Raw genomic sequence first — 17,771 nt, forward strand, 5'->3', positions numbered from 1 at the left:
ACAAGAAAAAAAAAAAAAAAAAAAAAAAAAAAAAAAAAAAAAAAAAAAAAAAAAAAAGGAGGGGGAATAAAGAAGAAGAAGAAGAAGAAGAAGAGAGAAGCAGCAAAAAAAGCCCGCCCCCACCCCTCGTGCGCCTCGGTTTGCTCATCATTGCCCCAACCTGAAGTTTGGCTTCAAATTTGCCCACGCTCTCCGGGTGCACATGCAAGCGCAGAGTTCGTTTGCCACCGGCTGGCACCATGCCAACGCCGGGTGAAACAGCAACAGCGGCGCGCTACGAAATAGCACATGCCGGATGGTGTGACCATGAGTGTGCATGCACAGCTTGGATCGCGTGTCGGTGCGAGATTCCAGACCTTGCAATCCGTGATGTCAACTGAAAAATAGGCATCGCTGGTGCCTTGATTATAGACCACGGCATCGCGCGAGTTGTCCGAGTCCAACAGCAGAGCACCAAGCATTGTGCGCGATTCGGGAAACCGACAGTCCGCTCCCTTGAAGCTGGCCCGGCACACAATCGCCTAAACGCAAAGCCATCAACATCAACAGTCAGCAGCCAAGAGAGGGCGGGCACCAGGGTATCAGGGGTGTGTATCTTATACCGTCTGCTCCTGTGCTTCGTCAACAACCAGCTGCATGTGACAAGCTCGTGTGTCTGCCGCGTTTGGGTTAAGGACGACCTGGATGTGTTGGGAGCTGCGCGGTGCCAGGACGCCCTCCGCTGTTCACCGCCCAAAAGGCAAAACCAAACAAACAAAAAAAAAAACAGAGGCATAGAAAGCAAGAGAAAGAAACAGGAGGGGTGAGAAAACTTTCATCCGAAATATCGAGGACAAAGATCAAGCGACGGTCATGGCAGGGCAAAGTGGTGTTCCTGTGGATGCCATAACAGCTGCTTGAAGCAAGTTGGCAAAAGAAAAAAAAACAAGAGAAAAAAAACAAAAAGAAAAAAATCGAACCTGGCAGCATGGTAAAGGCTGAGGCCGAGCGCTCGGGCAGCCACTTGAACCGCGCCTCACGGCCAAAGGGGTTGAAAAGTGTACAGGTGGCGGAAGGCTTGTGGCGATGAATGATGGTGCCGGGCGAAATGACAAGGGCATCTGGTTCGGCTTTGATGGCAAACGGCACCACGATAGCTCGCACAGATATGCGGCGTTCTTGCTGTGCGTTGACTCCAATGCCCACCGGCACCAGCAGGTCTCGTGGCTATGCGCAACAAGAGGATCCAGTATTTGGTCAACGTCAGTTGTGGTCATGGGCGTTGGCTGTTTGCTCGAAAGGCTGCGTTGCTTACTGTTGAGGCAGTGATGCCATCGAGCACAAGCAACAAGCGACCTTCTTCACCCGGAGCCAGACGCTCAACGATTGTGCTGTTGGAAAGCTCTGCGCGAGAACACCGGAAAGACAGTTCCAGCGGACGGTCCAAGGTGTTGCGAATCGTCACTTCTTGTTGATTTCGGCTCCCTTCACATACACTGCCAAAGTCGACCGTGCTATCACACGAGAAGAACAACGCCTGGATTTGACTTGGCGTCAGCATGGGGTTCCGCTCCGTCTACCTCGGCAATGGGTTTTTGGTCGAGGCAGCGGGGTGGGGGTGAGAGAGAGAGAGAGAGAGAGAGAGAGAGAGAGAGAGAGAGAGAGAGAGAGAGAGAGAGAGAGAGAGAGAGAGAGAGAGAGAGAGAGAGAGAGAGAGAGAGAGAGAGAGAGAGAGAGAGAGAGAGAGAGAGAGAGAGAGAGAGAGAGAGAGAGAGAGAGAGAGAGGAACAAATTTATATGGGTGGGCGAGGAACCAAGCTCGTCACAAATTTGAAGGACTGAATGCATTCTCGCCGGCCCTACCTGCCCAATGGGCTTGAGACGAGCCCCGGAACCGGGTCGTCGCTGAAAGCTGACACGACTTGCCGGGGGCGAGCGACTTGGGTGATCACGATTCTCATGTAGCCCGGGCATTTTCTTCCTTAAAGGAGGCTGGATCAGCATGCCTATCCCATTGTTTGTGCGAGTGAGAAGCGAGGTCACACGCGCACGAATGCTTGCTTATATGGGCCAGTCGGGCATAGGCCTCACCGTGTTGCGCCTTGAAGGCCTTGCGCTGGCGCACGTCCTCGTTGGGTACCATGGAGCCGGTACCAAGCAGCTGTCATGGGAATCCAGATTGTGGGGAAGTGTGCGACGTGAGGGGTCAATGTGGCAAGGGCAGACGGGCCAGCTGTCATCGGACCTTGACACGGTAGGTGGTCGTGCGCTTGCCGACTTTGATGGTCAGTGTACGTGAAATGCGACCCAGTTGTTGAGGTGTAAAAAAGACCTGGATCGTCTGCGTTTGCTGAGGCTCCAGCAGACCCATCTCCGGCTCGCAGAGGAAGTGAGCAATCTGCTCAATATCGTAAGACAAGGCTAGGTGTTTTGATGTGTTGGCGATCTGAAAGCTGGCAGTCTACATCCAGTCCAGCCAGATTGTAGCCGGACGTTGTCCAGAAAATGAGTCAGCAAGAACGTTTTGCCCGGCCACAGCGAGCTGGCTAACTGAGGCATGCCAGATCAAGCCCAAAATGCGTGACAAGTGACCTACCGTGGTTTCCCCGAGCGGAGTACCGTCAAACGTGACCTGTGAGTCCGAAACCTCAAATTGGGGGACAACAGCGGTCGCCGAAAGGCGAAAGGGGGCTCGTAGATCGGTGTTGACAGCACAAAGAGCCAAATCAAACTCAAAGTCGCGCCGGCAAGCGTAAGCCTATCAGACACACGGCCCACGGGTTATTAAGGAGTGTTGCATGGAATGATCAGGCTGCCAGGGACTGAAATGGGCTTCAGACACCATGCCGGGAGTGAAAGAAGCGTACTCGGCTGATTTGCCGTTGTTCAGCTGTGAGCTTGGGGTTGACGGTGATGGTCAAGACCATTTTTTCTTGGGGAGCCAGGTGGCCTTCAGCGGGCTGAACCTGGACGATATCTAGCGTGTCGGTGAAAGTATCGCAGCCTTCTCGACCATTGGCGGTATATACCCAGATGCGCTGGCGCTCCAATTTGGTGTAGAAATCAGTGGCACACGGACGATCATTGTAGATGGTGACGCGGAGACTGCGGGTGGTGTTGTAATAAAAATAGCCGATATCTTGAGCCGCCACGGTCTCGCTCCGGCCCGGTTTCTGCAGAAGCAGGCGCTGGCGAATCACATCTCCGGCAATGGGAACGGCCGTGTCTTGTTTGCCATTGCAAATGATGTTGAGGTTGGCGGACGTGTGGCCGGGCTGAGCTGCAGCAAAGTCCACGCGCACCGCCAATTCACCACCTCCGGCCACAATCGTACCTATTGATATTCGTCACCTCGTTGAGAGTGCAGGCAGCTTGGTGCACACAGGGGCGCCATGGGGTTCGAGGCCATGACGAATAAACGGAGGGGACATACCATGATTGGGGGTGGCATTGACGTGCCCGGGCAGCTCAGACGTGTCCAAGACCACGTCAGCATCCGCATCGCCCACGTTGCAAATAATCAATTGGCGCGTATGCACTTCGCCGTCCTCAATGACCTCCCCAAAATTGAGATCAGCCTGGACGTGAAGCTAGGCGCGACAAGCCCAAGGGACGAATTGGTGGTAAGTTGGCGCGACCGAAGCATGGTCGTGTAAATCATGAACATTGCTTCAGCTGCACAAGCTGTGCAGTTGATGAAAAGAAAGCAGCATAGAAGGCCAAGCACGCTCACCGCTGGAACGGGCTCGAGTGCGACAAGGGGCACACGCAGCGGTTCTGCGTCCTCGATATCAAAGATGAGCTCATGTTCTGAAGGGTTGGGTACGGCTTCAACGACCACATAGGCTTTGATCATCTAACTCGGCGCGGCAATGCGCATGTTAACTCGGGCAACGGCTTTGCAGCACATGTGCATGGCATGCGGCTCTCGCCACGGCAACCGTGCCCGTTGCAAGGCATGTGTGTGTGGTGTGTGGGGGGGGGGGGGATTTATACGCGCACGTACCATTCCTGGCGCGAGGCGAACCATGTCCTGTTCGCCGGCAAAAAAGACGGTGGCAATCTGTGCAATACCAAACAAGGCTCATGAGCTACAAAGCTAGCAGGCAGTACGGGGGCGGAACACGCTGAGTCTGTGACGATGAGAATCCCACCGGTGGGGCTGGGCCACAACGCAAGGTCCAGCTGCGACCCGAGACATTCTGGAGCTCCACCTCATATTCGAGGTACGAGCCAGTTTCCTGGTGAAAAAGTCAAGCCAAGATGTGAACATGCACCGTAACCGAAAGCGCGCCTGCTTCAGCGAGGCTGACGTCCGAACCTCGGCATTGATGATGAAGCGAATGGCATCAGGGCGTGCCTGGACCAGCTGCGCCATTGTGTCTTTGAGGTAAGCAAAAGGAGAAGGGAGGGTATGAAGTAACAATGCAGGGGGAGCAGCGCGACCACAGCTGCCCTCAAGGAGAAGCCCGATTTGGGAACACTCTTGAGCCAGCCCAGCTATGCTAGCGAGTCGCCTGGTTCAGCGACGCTCTTGGTGGGTTTGGGCTGGACCAGCTGTATCCATCGTCCAGAACGGTAGAGTATCTGCATAGACCAGCAGATTCCAACACTGGGCACCAGCTGGCTGGCACGCGACCAGCTACCAAATAGGTCGGCCCTGTTGGTCTATCAATGGTTTCTGGCCAGGCTCTCGGAAGCAGAGCTGCAAAGTAACGAGGTGCAGAACACGCGTGTATCAACAGGATGAGTCAATTAAAATCGGCGTGTGCCAGTGGCAAGTGTTAAGCTCACAACCCAACAGCACATTCGAGTCTGGCCAGGCCCGATCGGTCAGCCCGAGTGCCAGCACCACAAGGCTCGGGGGCCAGCACGCCTCACCGATGGACCATCTAAAGCAAAAATTGAAAAAAAAAAATTCAGAGAGAGAGTGTGTGTGAGAGTGTGAATCGCATCGCGATGGTTGTCAACGGGTCTTGTGATTGTGTGATAAAGGTGGCACTTTGCTCACATGTCAGCTGGTAGCAGAAGAGTGTACTCCTGGTCACACTATCTCATCCATAGCCTCGCTCTCTCTCTCTCTCTCTCTCTCTCTCTCTCTCTCTCTCTCTCTCTCTCTCTCTCTCTCTCTCTCTCTCTCTCTCTCTCTCTTTCTTTGGATTTTTTTTTTTTTTTTAGCGGCACCATGTGGTCATCTGCTGCTGCCGCCGTTTCGACGGGGGCTTCTGGTCTCTGGTTGCGCACGGCCTTGTTGCGGGGGGCATCGGCATCGCATGCCACTATTCTGTGCAATGCTGTCCGACGCACCATGCCTCAAAGCCCAGCGTTGACGGCGGCTTTGGTTCAGCAACAGCAACAGCGCACCTACGCCAAGGCGAGCGGCCCCAGTATGTGCCATCAGCCGTTTGCTATCGCCCTCTCAACGCCCGCGCCGCTATGTTGCACAAACATACCGCTTTCCCTTTGAGTCAACAAAGTATACGCAGAGGAAAGCACATGTTTTTGCATTGCTCTCAATTCCCGTCATGTGCTTGTTCCCTTCCATAGCCAAGCAGAGCAAGAAGAAGCGTCGTCTGGAGGATATGCGGCGTCAGCGCTTGGCCGAGAAGGAGGAAGCTGCTGCTCCGCCCAAGGTGGAGGTGGCAATTGACTTCTCACCGCGCGCCCAGCGCTGCAACGTCATGACGGCCTTGATGCGCGAGGAGATTCACCATCGCTCCCGCGCGCGACAGATTCCCGAGTTTGGCGCAGGCTGTACCGTAGCCGTGACCTACACGGATGCGCTGAGCAAAACCAACACTCAGCGCTCGGTTGGTCTCGTCATTGCCAAACGAAACAAGGGCCTTGGCTCCAACTTTATCATTCGCAATGCTGAAAACGGCATTGGATACGAGCATTTCTTCTTCACCCACTCACCAATGATCAAGAACATTGAAGTCCTGGATCATGCCCGCCGGCGGCGCGCCAAACTGTACTATCTCCGTGACCGCCCTGCCAAAGACTCTTATGTCAGCGCTGCATTTGAAGCACGCCCCCCACCTGCAGATGGCAAGCTTCCCGTCGTTCGTGCCAACCGCAAGTAATTGACCCCAGTGTCCAGTGTCTCTTCGGGAACAGACCCCGCTCCGTTATTTCTCTCGCTTCTTTCTTCTCTTTCCCATTCTGCTTCCCTTTGCCTCAAATGCTCGAGGCGGACCTCTGCTCTTCTGCACGCATACCGTCGCCCCCACTCACCTAATGGCACGGATTCAAAGCGCTGCAAGCCATGAAAGCCTCCTTTCTTCTTTCTGCCCTGATACCAATGCGCGCCAGTTCGATCATATTGTCAATCTGTGATACATCCTGTGACACTTGCCCCGCCTCGGGTCACATGTGCTAGCAGAGGCGATGCGCTCCTGATCAACAGATGCGGCGACAGTCCTGCCCTTTTCAAAAGTGATCATCATCCGAACTCCCTTTTCAGCTTTTTTTTTTCTGTTTTTGCTTTGTGCTTGGGTTGTGCATTTGGCACTCGGTCGTGTATGCTTGTGTGCGCGCGTGTGTTCTTCCAGTTCACTTGTGAGATCCCGGCAGTGCCCGCATGAGGTCAAGAAATCGAGCATCATCTATTCTTAATCAAGATCTCTGTCACGTGCTCTGCTCGGGAGGGGGTAAAACCAGGTATTTACCGGCATGGACCACCACGGCCTCACCTGTCAGCGAGACCCGGTTCTGGTCGCGCAGCCATCGCACAAACAAGTCACCACCTCGTCGTGATGCCTGAACATATTATATCCAGCAGAAGGGAGTGGCGAGGATCGATTGCATGAGTGTCAGGTCGGTCTGCGCAACTTCAAGTTGTGTGCAAGCAGCTGGCCAAACCTGTCGGCAGCGTATGCCCTCGACTGGGTCGCAGCCCAGCTTGCTTATCCAGTATGGTCCAATGCCGCAGTGCGATGAGCCAGTGACGGGATCTGCAGCCGATTGTCGAGAGCCGGCGAGCAGCAAAGGGTGTTGAAAAGGTTCACAGGATAGAAGTTGCTGAGGGTAGTGTGTGCACAAGGAGTCGGCAAGGGGGTTCGGTCTAAAGATGCAACGCAGCAGCGGACAGCACGCAGAGGATTCATTCCTCCTTTGGGACATTGTGCCATACCTTCATCGATGCCAAACACAGGGGCAAAAACGCGCGAGGCCACGGCGGCTTCAAATGGACTCGAAGCTCTTGACGCCTCGTCGATCCGTGTGGTGACAATGACACAACGCGCGCCCTGAAGCCCCCGCATCGTCCACATCCCACCGCGCGTGAGAGGTAAGCCGGGCGGCGTCAATCAAGCCCCATCTTTGATTGACCGCACCTCCAAGTCGGCCAACTGTGAGAAGATTGGCTTGATGGCCATCAAGGCAGGCAGGCCCCCGTCAATCTCGACCTATCATGACAAGCACACGTTGCATCATGATCGACACGGTTCAACTATCATCGGAAGATCTGGTGAAAGAGCAAGCTCACCAGCATGTCCAAGCGGTTGGCCCCGACAAACACAACTTGACTTGGCTCAAGACCAAGCGCAGGCAGTAGCTGTGGCGGGGCTGCTTGGGGCTGTATCACTTCCTCCGGAAAGTTCAGCGTCACGCGCCTGCGGGCAAACGGCAAAGCGGGCGTGTCACTTTAAGAGCCGCTGCAGAATGGGTAAAGAGGCCCCGAACATTTCATGCCCGTGCTCTCACCCATCCTCCTCGCGGTGTGCACTCAGCGGCCCTGAGAGACTTGAAAACGAAACCGTTGAGCCAGTCACTGTGGAGCAAGCGCTGAAGTTGAGAGCTAGACAGCGAAGGCGATGCGCATTGCTTGGTCAATAGACATACCCAAGCCTTGGGCCCACAATGAATGAGCAGCCGCAAGTGTGGCATGCCCACACAGATCTACCTACAGGTGGTCCAGGCACGTGGTCACGCCATGCATGCAAGACGCTGAGACTGTTGATGACACTGTTATGCCTGACATCTCGCAGCAACGCCGGGCACCCAAGCGCACCCCTCACCTCGCCCCCCGGCGTGAACCAGCGAATGTTGAACTGATCTGGTCCTTCGGGCTGCAGGAAGCATGTTTCGCTCAAGTTCATCTCCCTACCGCATCCCAAGATCACACATCATTAACCCCTTGTGACCCGACCCTTGTCTGCAGCCAGCGCTGCCATGGCCGAAAGATCGCGTCAGGAACGCGGTCACGCACACAGCAAGGGCTTGCATCTGGAAGCTCGTGAGCTTCTCTTCCGAGCCCAGCACGATCACGCAGGCCGGGTTGCCCGTGTAGGCAGCCCCATTCCGCACGAATGCGTCCACGACCTGAAAGCTCAACATGGTTCTTTTAACCCCCGCCCCAATCCAGTCGGCCACACTCGTCTTTCCGCGATCAACAAACAGTAAAAAGATACAGTAAAAAGATGCACATCTCTTCTCATGTTAGATGTGTTAGCACACTTGTTGTTGGTGTTTAAAGTTGATGGTGTTCGTTCACATGTGAGCTTGAGCTTGAACGATCCACTGATTACACCTGATTGTGATGAGCATCGAGCGTATTTGTTCAACTGAACTGGATGAACAACCGCCAACAAACAGGTTCTGGACTACGAGGCGAGTGCCGCCCTCCGCTATGCGCTACATTTCTTCCTATCCTTTAAAGATCAGATTCTTTGCCCACCGGTTGCTCGACCAGGCCCAGGCAATCGGGCGGTTGGATAAAGTTTGGCAGCAGAGTGTCACCCTCCAAGCACCGACTCACAAATGCCCCAGCGAGGCGCTTGACGATTCAGGCTGCGGCTGTCCGTTTAACTTGAATCAAGGCAAAGCATGGGCGCCCGGTACAGGTGGGAGGCGGGGGGGGGGGGGGAACAATGCAGCAGGGTGAGCTCTCTTCCCAGTGACATATGGACGGGAAATGAAGGCATACCTCGGCATCTGCTTCGTAGATATACCCCGGTAATCCGCTCATTTCTGTGCCCAACTTGCCAGTAAGCTCCGCTAGCTGCAACAGTCAGCGCAAGATATCAGACCCACTTGACTCACCACACGCCACCTCGAGGCAGCACGCAATGAAAGAGCACCTTGCAGGCGGATCAAGCTCGGCAAAATGATCAATCTTACCGAAGAACAGTGTGTAATTCGTGCTCGCAAGCGTGCAGGGACTGTCCACCAAATGGCCACCTTTCAGCAATGCACCCGGGGAGGCAGCAGCACGTCAGCATAGCTGCGACCGCCACACACCATCGGTTTGTACTCGGAAGAATATGTGCCTACAAGCAGCGGGAGTTTTGAAATCACAAGCTGCATACCTTGGCCAGCCATGTCGAGTGCACAAAATAAAAGGACGCCAAATTATCAAAGTACCTGTGGCACCAGGGCGCAGCGCTTGGTGAGTGGGTCGGACAAGTGGTATATAGTCACGGCTCAAAACACACAAAGGGCTGGCGCTCTGCGCCACCATGTGCGGCTCACCGTTGATCGAGGTATGCCTCCAGCAAGCGGAGAAAGGCCGATTGCGGTCGCTGGTCGCTGTCCGTGGCGCTGTGAAAATAGATGCAGATAAAAGGTTCTGTCACAACTGCATCGAGCTGGGCAGCCAAGTGGCACACTAGCTCGCTGGGCGAGTCTTTGGCTAAGAAACGACGTCCATAGATAAAAACAACCGGCGAGCCGTGAATGCGGCGACGTCCAACTTCCAACAAGCATCGTTTCTCCATGCTTGGCAAGGGGTTTGCTCGAGCCAAGCGCAGGAGTTGCTGGTATCGGCGCCGCTGAGATGTCTCAGCACCCTCCTCGTGCCCTATGCTTTGGCGCGCATACAACTGCTCCTGGCGTTGTGCGTCAAAGTCTGACTGGCGCGTGGCGAAACTGCGGGCATCAAAGCCCTCCTGCTCAATGACCGCCACGTCATCCACAAAGACGTCGCCAGACTGCGTGGTGTGTGAAGCTTCCAGAGAAGTCGGTCCGGTAGACACGCGCTGCGAACTCGTTCTTGACATGTGGCTCACCACACGAAGCGCACGCTCTGGAAGCACCGGCTCGCCCGTGACGGGGTCCCCGAGGTCACTTGGCAGCAGGGGTGCATACTGCACAGCCTCGCTGTGCGAGCGAGGAAAATAGGCCGGTAGCAGTGCCTGGTATGCCGGCCATTCCTCAGCTGTCAGGCTCAAGACGACAACCTCGGGAAACTGGGCTCGCTCAAGCTGACGTCGTAAGATCACTTGAATGGAGGTACCGTAAGCGAAACACAGCCGTTCAGATGAGTGACGGGACACGCAAACGATGCCGAACAGAGAGGGCAGCGGCAACGAGCCGCGCAGCAGATGGACATCGAATCTTACTTAGTGTCAAGTGGATGCCTCGCTCCATGGGAAAAGCAGGGTGGTAGTTATGAAGAGCGGGCAAAACGACCGAATTGGCCTTTAGATCCCTGGGAGACGGAGGGGGCATCATGACATTCAAGGGGACAATGAGCACCACGGAACAGTCCTGAAATGTCTGTGGCTGCATTGAAGTTGGGGTGGCAACGCCCAGATGTGCTTTGTGCCTCACCACTTACATAAGCGCATCAAAAACACGACGGTGACAGGCATACAAAGCACTTTCAGCTGCTGTTTGGAAACGCTCTTGCCAGCGAGGCGTGACAGTATTAATCACGTGCCTAGAACGGGTTTGCAAAACGTGATATCAGTCCACCAAAACGAGCGAGCGAGTGAGACAGAGACAGAGACAGAAACAGAAACAGAAACGGAAACAGAAACAGAAACAGAGAGATGGAGACAGCCAAGTTTGCAAGCGTGTGCCTCTAGCAAGTATGACTTTACCTAGCCAAAGGTGTGTCACAGGGCACGATTACAGTCTCGCCAGTTCGGCACGAGTGAAGGCGGGCAAGATCGGGATCGTCGATGCCTTTTGAGAAGAGATTGAGCAAGCGCGTGAGAGGGGGGGCTGTCCCGAGTCTGCTTTGCGCATGTTTGCGATGCCCAGCAAAGTTCTGCATGCTGCATGAGCAAACCTGTAATGCGAAGCAGGGCTCGGGCTCGCGGGCATGGCGTGGCAAAGCTCTCGGCATTGCCGTTCACAATGGCAGTGGCAGGGACGCCATGTAAGTCGCCCTGCCTGATATTATGGACCGATCAAGTTGAGAGCAAGTGAATTGGTTCCAAACCCGAGGATATGTAGGAGGAGGTGCGTCGGAAAGCGACAGGGAGCGCTGGGTCATCGACCAGACGCAAGAGCTAAAAGGTCGAGCCCTGTGGCTGAGAAATGAACACACTCACCACACACGGAGTCGTCGATTAATGTCTGCATTGGGGAGTAAGCGGAGCCCAGGAGTGGCTGCCGGCTTGAGCGGGTCGGCAGCCCGATCTTTGGCCTGCTAAAGGCCAAGGAAAGGTAGCAGAGGCAGACCGGTCAGACGACTCGGCTTGAAAAAGGCTGCGGAGCCAGCCATGGCTACTGCAAACAACCTACTGCTTGCCATGAAGGCAGGTGCGATGCCGTAGCCAGCTGCGACCACTCGTCGGAATTGGCCATGGGCACGCTTTTCGCGGGGGCAGGCACAACGCAACTACACGAAAAGGCACATGAGATTATAACTCCCGTTTTGTTCCTGCCCCGCAAGCCCCAGCACACGCTCAGTCTGGTAGCACCAGCAAGACACGGCAGGCTGGGCAAAGGACGGAGCAGGCCCGAGAGGGGGGGGGAGGGGGCTTGTTCAGAAGAGGTCGAAATGTGTGTGTGTGCCGTTGAAACTCACACACACACACACACACACACACACACACACACACACACACACACACACATGTCAGCATTGACTGCTAGATGTCAGACAAAATTTGAAAGGGTTGATTTCTTTTTATTTATGCTACTTTACTCGAACGACGCACACTACAAGAGGGCGCTGTTGACGAGGGCGCGAAGATCACGGCGGAAGGGGTAGGTGGATGATGGTACGAGCTGGGTCATGAGAATACACGCCGTTTGCTCCTGAAAGTCAATCCAAAAGGCGGTTGATGCCATGCCGCCCCAAGAGCATTCACCTCGAGACACGATGGCGCGCACCTGATCATGCGCCAAGCAACATGAGGGTCGGGAGATTGGTGAGATGGACACAACCAGAAGCTTCAGACTCATATGCCGAGCAGTGTGGGGTAAAAGTATTCGAGTCGAGACCTGTGTCCTGAATTGCAGTGGGCTAGGCAACAGGCAACAATGCGGCGTACCTTGGCCGGATCCACCACGACAGCAAAGCCATAGCCAAAGCCCGTGCCAAGACGGTTGGCACCGAGAAACCGCGGCTGACCATAGTCACCCAGGTCCCCCTGCAATTGGTTGCGAGTCATGTGCTGTACTGTCTTGCGCCCAAGAATGCGTTGCCCGTTCAGCGAGCCTGAAGAGGACAATGGAAGGCAAAATGGTTGCAGAGCAAACAAGCGCAACAAGCATCAGCGGCATCAGCGCGGCATCAGCGGCAGCAGCGGCATTGGAGGTGGGGAATGTGTGCAGCCCGATCGACGCACGAGGCACGGATACCTACCGTAGTTGAGGAGCATGTTGACGAAGCGCGTGTAATCGGGGAGGGTGCTGACGAGGCCACCTCCACCGGCGTGGACTTTGGGGTCAGAACTGTAGTAGGCGTCATTGTTCAGGCGCGCAAAAGGTGCCACAGGCACTGTACCAAAGGCGGACGGGACCATGGTGGGGGCGCCAGAGACCCGATAGCAAGCAGCAAAGCGGTGCCGGCTGGCGGCGGGCACAAAAAAACCCGTGTCGTGCATCTTGAGAGGGGCAAAAATATTTTCTTGAAAGAATTGACCCAGGCGTTGACCCGATATGACTTCGACCACGCATCCCAGAACATCCGTGGCGTTGGAGTAAAGCCATTGTGTACCTGGCTCATAGACCAAGGGAAGCTGAGCCAAGCGGTTGACGGCTTCGAGCAGGGTACCGCCTGAATTCAGCGAGTGAGTTCAAAGTTGGCAGCGGCAAGTCGACAATGTACAGAGCGGAGCGCGGGAGGCAAGAACGACGGGGTGTGCGTCTGTTTTTTTTTCGGCCCACGCACCCGTTTCGTCACCATGATCAACGTAGGCAAAAACAATGTTATTGTCACGATACTGCTTGGACACGCCGTGCTCATCGGTCAGAAACCTGAGCGTCGCCCCCAAACCCGGGGGCACCGGGCGACACGGAAGTGAGGCGACCCAACCACCAGGTTTTTGACACCAGCAAGCCATTGCCACACGCATCGCCGCACTGACCAGTACGAGAGGCCTGCTGTGTGAGTAAGAAGGTGATGAATCGTGATCGGGGTGGGGCAGGGGGCCGTCTCGATGGTGCCATCGGGTCGGTGTCCAGTGGCCATCTGGACGTCGGCAAACGCCGGAATGTACTTGCTGACAGGCTCGTCCAGGTCCAGCAGGCCGCGTTCGTAGAGCATCATGATGGCGGTGGAGGTGATGGGTTTGGTCATGCTGTAGATGCGGAAGATGGTATCCGCGGCAATGGGCTGCTGCGTGTCCACATTGACAACGCCGGCAAAGTGGCGATAGGCCAACTGACCGCGACGCACGACGGCAAGACTGAGGCCGGCCACGCGCCGCAGCTCGACTTGCTCGTCCAGATAGCTTGTGATACGCTGCGAGGCCGATGGATCCATGGCCTCAACGTCAATCACCGTCCCATTTCTCTCGGTAGCCATGGGTAGTTTGGTACCGTGCGTTGTGGCGCTGTTGGGCTCACATTCAAAGCCCAGCCAGCCAGCCAGCCGCTCCATCGCGCGCTGGCCCAGACCAGAGAGCAGCACAAGGCCGATGGCCATGATGAAGATAGGTTCAATTGCAAGATACTTTATTCTCTCCCGTCCTGGCCGGTCCAACGCCAGTCTGTAGCGCCGCACAGAGCAGCAACAGCCCTGATCAATGGCAGACCTTGCGCCAAATTCGAGTGAGCCACAAAGTGTGTGCACCTGGGACAGTGTCCGCAACTGTCACTGACTTCGTGATTTGTCCGTCGGTGTGTCCATGACTCAAGTCGAACAGGTGTTGAGGACAATCGTTGGAACGTTACAGCCGACTCTCGGGTGGCTCGGATGCTCGGTGTTTTCTGGAGGAAACTCCAACACGTTCAAAAACGTGTTATTCTTAGATGACACATGTAACAATCATGGGCTCACCACACGCCAAAATCCAATTTGGTAATGAAGTACAGTTAATAAAGCACACATAGACATGCTCGAGGCCATGGGTCGAGCTCGTCCCGGAGAGGACATTGTGTCGCTGACCATGGATAACCATGACGCACACCACCCTGTTCGTAAGCCAAGAAGTGATATCGCGCCACCACAGGCTCCCAACTGTCTTAATCTATTGTTAGCGCCTCCCCCTTAACCCCCTTACCCCCTTAAGCTTTTTCCCTACTCCCTTAAGCTTCTTCCCCTTGAACCCCTTACGCCCGTTCTCCTTCCCCTAAAGACCCACGATGGCATGCGCATCGTCATCATCACTTTGGATTCACAATGACAGCTTGCCCAGCTTGATCGAGTCCTCTGGGTTGTGTGTGTGTGGTTCTCTCGCATCACCCACCACAACACCACGCCATTCACCACTTCACTTCCAAGAGACAAGACAAGCCACAAAGCGTTTGACGGTATTTTCTCTCTCTCTCACTCCCTCCCTCTCTCTCTCTCTCTCATTCACGCGTGTTGTGTTGTGTTGTGTTGTGTTTGCTCGCGCGGCCGTCCCCGTCCCCGCCAAACACCGCCGCTTCCCTTTGATCTGAGCGATTGTGCTCGCGGCAATCGCTGCATGCATTTTGCTTCCGTGTTCTCGGACCTTTGACTGGAATAAACGGACGAGCTTTGTGCGTCAACTTTTTTTGATCCGCTCACGCGGTCTGATTCACACCACCACCCACCATGGCGGAGACGTGTACCTTCTTTCAAGGTGATAGCACGGTCGTCGCCACCGTCCAGAGCAGTCTTTGCTACTGTGACGACACGGGCGCCTGGCGAGAGGAGGTTTTGCTCGCAACTCAGAACGGCCGCAAAACCACCGCCTCACGCATTGGCCGCCACGATGGTCGTCTGTGGAATTTGCCCTTTCCCGATGGCATGGAAATTGCCCGCTTTGGTGACGACATGCCCGCCATCTTTGCCATTCCCAATGAGGAGAAAAACCTCTCCAACTGTCCTCGCCTCAAGCTCTACCGCCGGCGCCTCATGAAACACTGCGAGGGTGTTACCTTTGATCTCACCAAGAACAAGGATCTGATCTGTGCCCTCCCCTACAACACCTACGGCATGGATGCTATCTGGCGCTTTTTGTTTTGCTTCAAGTCGGAACAGGGCCAACTCCATTGGGCCGTCACCAAGGAGCTTTTCAAACTCTGCAAAAACAGCAAAACCACCACACAGCGCGTGCGTCGCGACTCCACGTCCTCGGTGGTTTCATCCGCTTCGAGTAGCTCTACGCCGCGCCGAACAACTTCCCGAGTCAAAGCGGAGCCCACCTCGGACGTCATTTCCCATTACCAGCAACAGCAACAGCAACAACAGTGGAGTGCCATGGAGGATTCCTTTCCCGCCGCGCCTTTTGCTCAACCTCAGCAGACCTTTCAACAACCGCAACAACACCATGCGACGTCCTACGGCCCCGGCATGCGCGTCTTGCGTCGCGGTTTGCCCGGTGTGTTTGTCATTGACCACGTCGATGCCCAAACGGGAACCGTCTATCTTCAATCTCGCCACGGTGCCCACATGGTGGAGCCGGTCGATCCTACGCACATTATGCCTGCTGGTCCCGCTCCCCCAGCTTCCCTTGCCACCAACCTCAATAGCTTTGCGCACCAACATCAAGACTCGCTCTTGGACAGCATGCAACACCACCACGCCGGCCCCGTGGCCTCGTCAGAGTTCCCTGATGTGCCCCATCACCTCTTGCAGCCCACTTTGGCGCAGCAACAACAACACCAGCACCAACAACAGCTGCTGCTCCCCAACCAACAGCAGCTGTCTCACCAACTGCCCATGACTGGTGGCTTTGAGCAAGAGGAAGCTTTCCCTGGCCTCATGCTCGAAGCACCCTTTGACATGCCCCTGGATGATGGCATGGATGCTACCGAGGATTTGCTCCCTGCCTCACCCGACATTCCCATCCCCTCACTTCCCAACATGGATGGTGCTTACTGGAATGCCGAGGATTCGGGTGATGTAGACTTTGATATGATGCTGCCTTCACTGGGCATGGACAATTTTGCCAGTGCCGTCCCCTCCTTCCTGGATGAGCAGTATCATTGAGATTTCAAGAGTGTTTACACACTTTGTTTTCTTTAGCTTCTCCATATCTTATCGTGTAGCTTCCTTGCCTTTGCCCGTGCTCTTGATGGGCGACCCCGACCCAAGTTCATTCTTTTAGATTGCCTTGGGTCGGCTGTGTGAAACTCAAGATGTGACGTGCGCGTTTAGTGCCGTGTGTCTTCAGTGGTCTTATATTTACCACCACGCTTTTAGGTTGTTGTTTTTTCTGTTTTGGCTTTTGCCATGTGTTCCCATCGCCCCACCTCAGTCATTGCCTGCTGAGGAGGAGGGTGTCTGAAATGCCTGGTATATTAGGTTTAGTTGGTGTTTTCTGGATATTTTTTTCTTTTGAGGTGGGGGTGAGGTGTCGACGGTTGTTGTGCCAGTCCCCTCTCTCTTCTCGGTCTGCCACTAGTGTGCGCAGTCTTTTGTTTTCCCGTGATGTCTTTTTGGTCTGACTCTCTCTGGTCGTGTTTTCTTGTGTTAACTCACGCATGTAAAAGTTTTAGTGCCTCTGTTCTTGCCTGGTCTGCATTCGTGTGTGGACTGGGCTTGCCGTCTATCAAGCTAGTTCCTGATGCCCTGTGTGCCAGTTTGGCACGTTTGTAACAGTACAAACAAATTGAAGCGTTTATCTTCCTTTCACTTCTCTCTCATGTGGAAAAGAAAAGAAAAGAGAGTCAAGATTATGGACTGCGGACAATTAATGTAATGTTCTCGCTGCTGCATTTTGTGAAACAAAACTCGACGTTTGAGCACTCGAGCATAGAGCATGGCCAGCCATCAACTTGCCCCTCAACTGCGGACCGCCGCAGAGGAACTACCTCCACTCACATCTGATACGTGCATGATCAAGGATGTAGCCCGGGTACGAATGGCGAATGAGCCCCTTTTTGCCAGCAGCTCCTGTCATTGATTTCGCCCCGCGCTGCTCGGCTGTCAGTCAGCGGTTTTACCTCATAAACCCGAACCATGTTCACAGAACGAAGCCTATGAAGAGGCTCTACGCCAGCTGATTCAGCCCGGCGCACGAGTGCTTGAGATTGGTGCTGGTACAGGACTGCTGGTCATGGCGGCACAACGTCTTGGCGCGCACGCCGTCACGACAATTGAGGTGGGCCAACCAAGCTCCCCGCCAGCTTCCGAAGACAGCCCACTTCATGAAGCATGTCTGAATGACAAGGCTCTCATTGACCACACACTAGCAGATGGATGAAGACATGGCTAGCATCGCACGTCACACACTGGCAGCCCAATCAACCGCCAATCAGGTTTTTCTCATCGAGGGCGCCAGCACTGAGGTCTCAGCCTCCAAACTCTTTCCAAATGACGCTGACGTCGCTTCAGGACAGCAGCCACCCCATGTGCTTGTGTCGGAGATTGTCGACAGCGAGCTGTTGGGTGAGGGCATTCTGCCCAGCCTGCGTGATGCCAATGAGGTACCCTTTCAATGTCCGGCAACTTCATTGCTGCGGTGCCCCCCCCCCCCCCA

At 54.9% G+C, this 17,771-nt stretch overlaps 5 protein-coding genes across 5 annotated transcripts in view; 3 read left to right on the plus strand and 2 right to left on the minus strand.

Moving 5' to 3' along the window:
• MONBRDRAFT_11974 (uncharacterized protein) overlaps positions 1-3,835 on the minus strand; it is a gene marked incomplete at both ends in the record, with an annotated part of 9,417 nt that extends 5,582 nt beyond the window's left edge. Inside the window, 8 exons of the mRNA XM_001749798.1 lie at positions 960-1,206; positions 1,295-1,493; positions 1,843-1,960; positions 2,071-2,140; positions 2,576-2,737; positions 2,847-3,313; positions 3,413-3,569; positions 3,713-3,835. Of these exons, the coding sequence (XP_001749850.1) occupies positions 960-1,206; positions 1,295-1,493; positions 1,843-1,960; positions 2,071-2,140; positions 2,576-2,737; positions 2,847-3,313; positions 3,413-3,569; positions 3,713-3,835 (1,543 nt within the window). The remainder of the gene's footprint in view (positions 1-959; positions 1,207-1,294; positions 1,494-1,842; positions 1,961-2,070; positions 2,141-2,575; positions 2,738-2,846; positions 3,314-3,412; positions 3,570-3,712) is intronic.
• Positions 3,836-4,250: 415 nt separating this feature from the next.
• MONBRDRAFT_11975 (uncharacterized protein) lies at positions 4,251-6,062 on the plus strand (the record flags this gene model as incomplete). Its single annotated transcript, XM_001749742.1, has 3 exons — positions 4,251-4,369; positions 5,158-5,366; positions 5,527-6,062. The coding sequence occupies 3 exons, from the start codon at positions 4,251-4,253 to the stop codon at positions 6,060-6,062; spliced, it is 864 nt and encodes a 287-aa protein (XP_001749794.1).
• A 512-nt stretch (positions 6,063-6,574) lies between these two features.
• MONBRDRAFT_34309 (uncharacterized protein) lies at positions 6,575-13,928 on the minus strand. The gene is made up of 23 exons (XM_001749799.1): positions 13,245-13,928; positions 13,049-13,134; positions 12,521-12,934; positions 12,207-12,373; positions 11,958-12,045; positions 11,738-11,801; positions 11,452-11,548; positions 11,259-11,356; positions 10,994-11,097; positions 10,803-10,887; positions 10,538-10,639; positions 10,320-10,408; positions 9,451-10,198; positions 9,288-9,342; positions 8,906-8,980; positions 8,189-8,358; positions 7,991-8,082; positions 7,822-7,882; positions 7,466-7,592; positions 7,314-7,385; positions 7,112-7,226; positions 6,841-6,932; positions 6,575-6,738 (listed from the first exon to the last, which is right to left on the minus strand). The coding sequence occupies exons 1-23, from the start codon at positions 13,802-13,804 to the stop codon at positions 6,607-6,609; spliced, it is 3,693 nt and encodes a 1,230-aa protein (XP_001749851.1). The 5' UTR covers positions 13,805-13,928; the 3' UTR covers positions 6,575-6,606.
• Positions 13,929-14,648: 720 nt separating this feature from the next.
• On the plus strand, positions 14,649-16,279 carry MONBRDRAFT_38899 (uncharacterized protein; the record flags this gene model as incomplete). Its single annotated transcript, XM_001749743.1, has 1 exon — positions 14,649-16,279. The coding sequence occupies exon 1, from the start codon at positions 14,900-14,902 to the stop codon at positions 16,277-16,279; it is 1,380 nt and encodes a 459-aa protein (XP_001749795.1). The 5' UTR covers positions 14,649-14,899.
• Positions 16,280-17,499: 1,220 nt separating this feature from the next.
• MONBRDRAFT_11978 (uncharacterized protein) overlaps positions 17,500-17,771 on the plus strand; it is a gene marked incomplete at both ends in the record, with an annotated part of 2,681 nt that continues 2,409 nt past the window's right edge. Inside the window, one exon of the mRNA XM_001749744.1 lies at positions 17,500-17,718. Within this exon, the coding sequence (XP_001749796.1) occupies positions 17,500-17,718 (219 nt within the window). The remainder of the gene's footprint in view (positions 17,719-17,771) is intronic.

This window comes from Monosiga brevicollis, genomic scaffold, assembly GCF_000002865.3.
Source record: "Monosiga brevicollis MX1 MONBRscaffold_33 genomic scaffold, whole genome shotgun sequence".
Classification (NCBI taxonomy): Eukaryota; class Choanoflagellata; order Craspedida; family Salpingoecidae; genus Monosiga; species Monosiga brevicollis.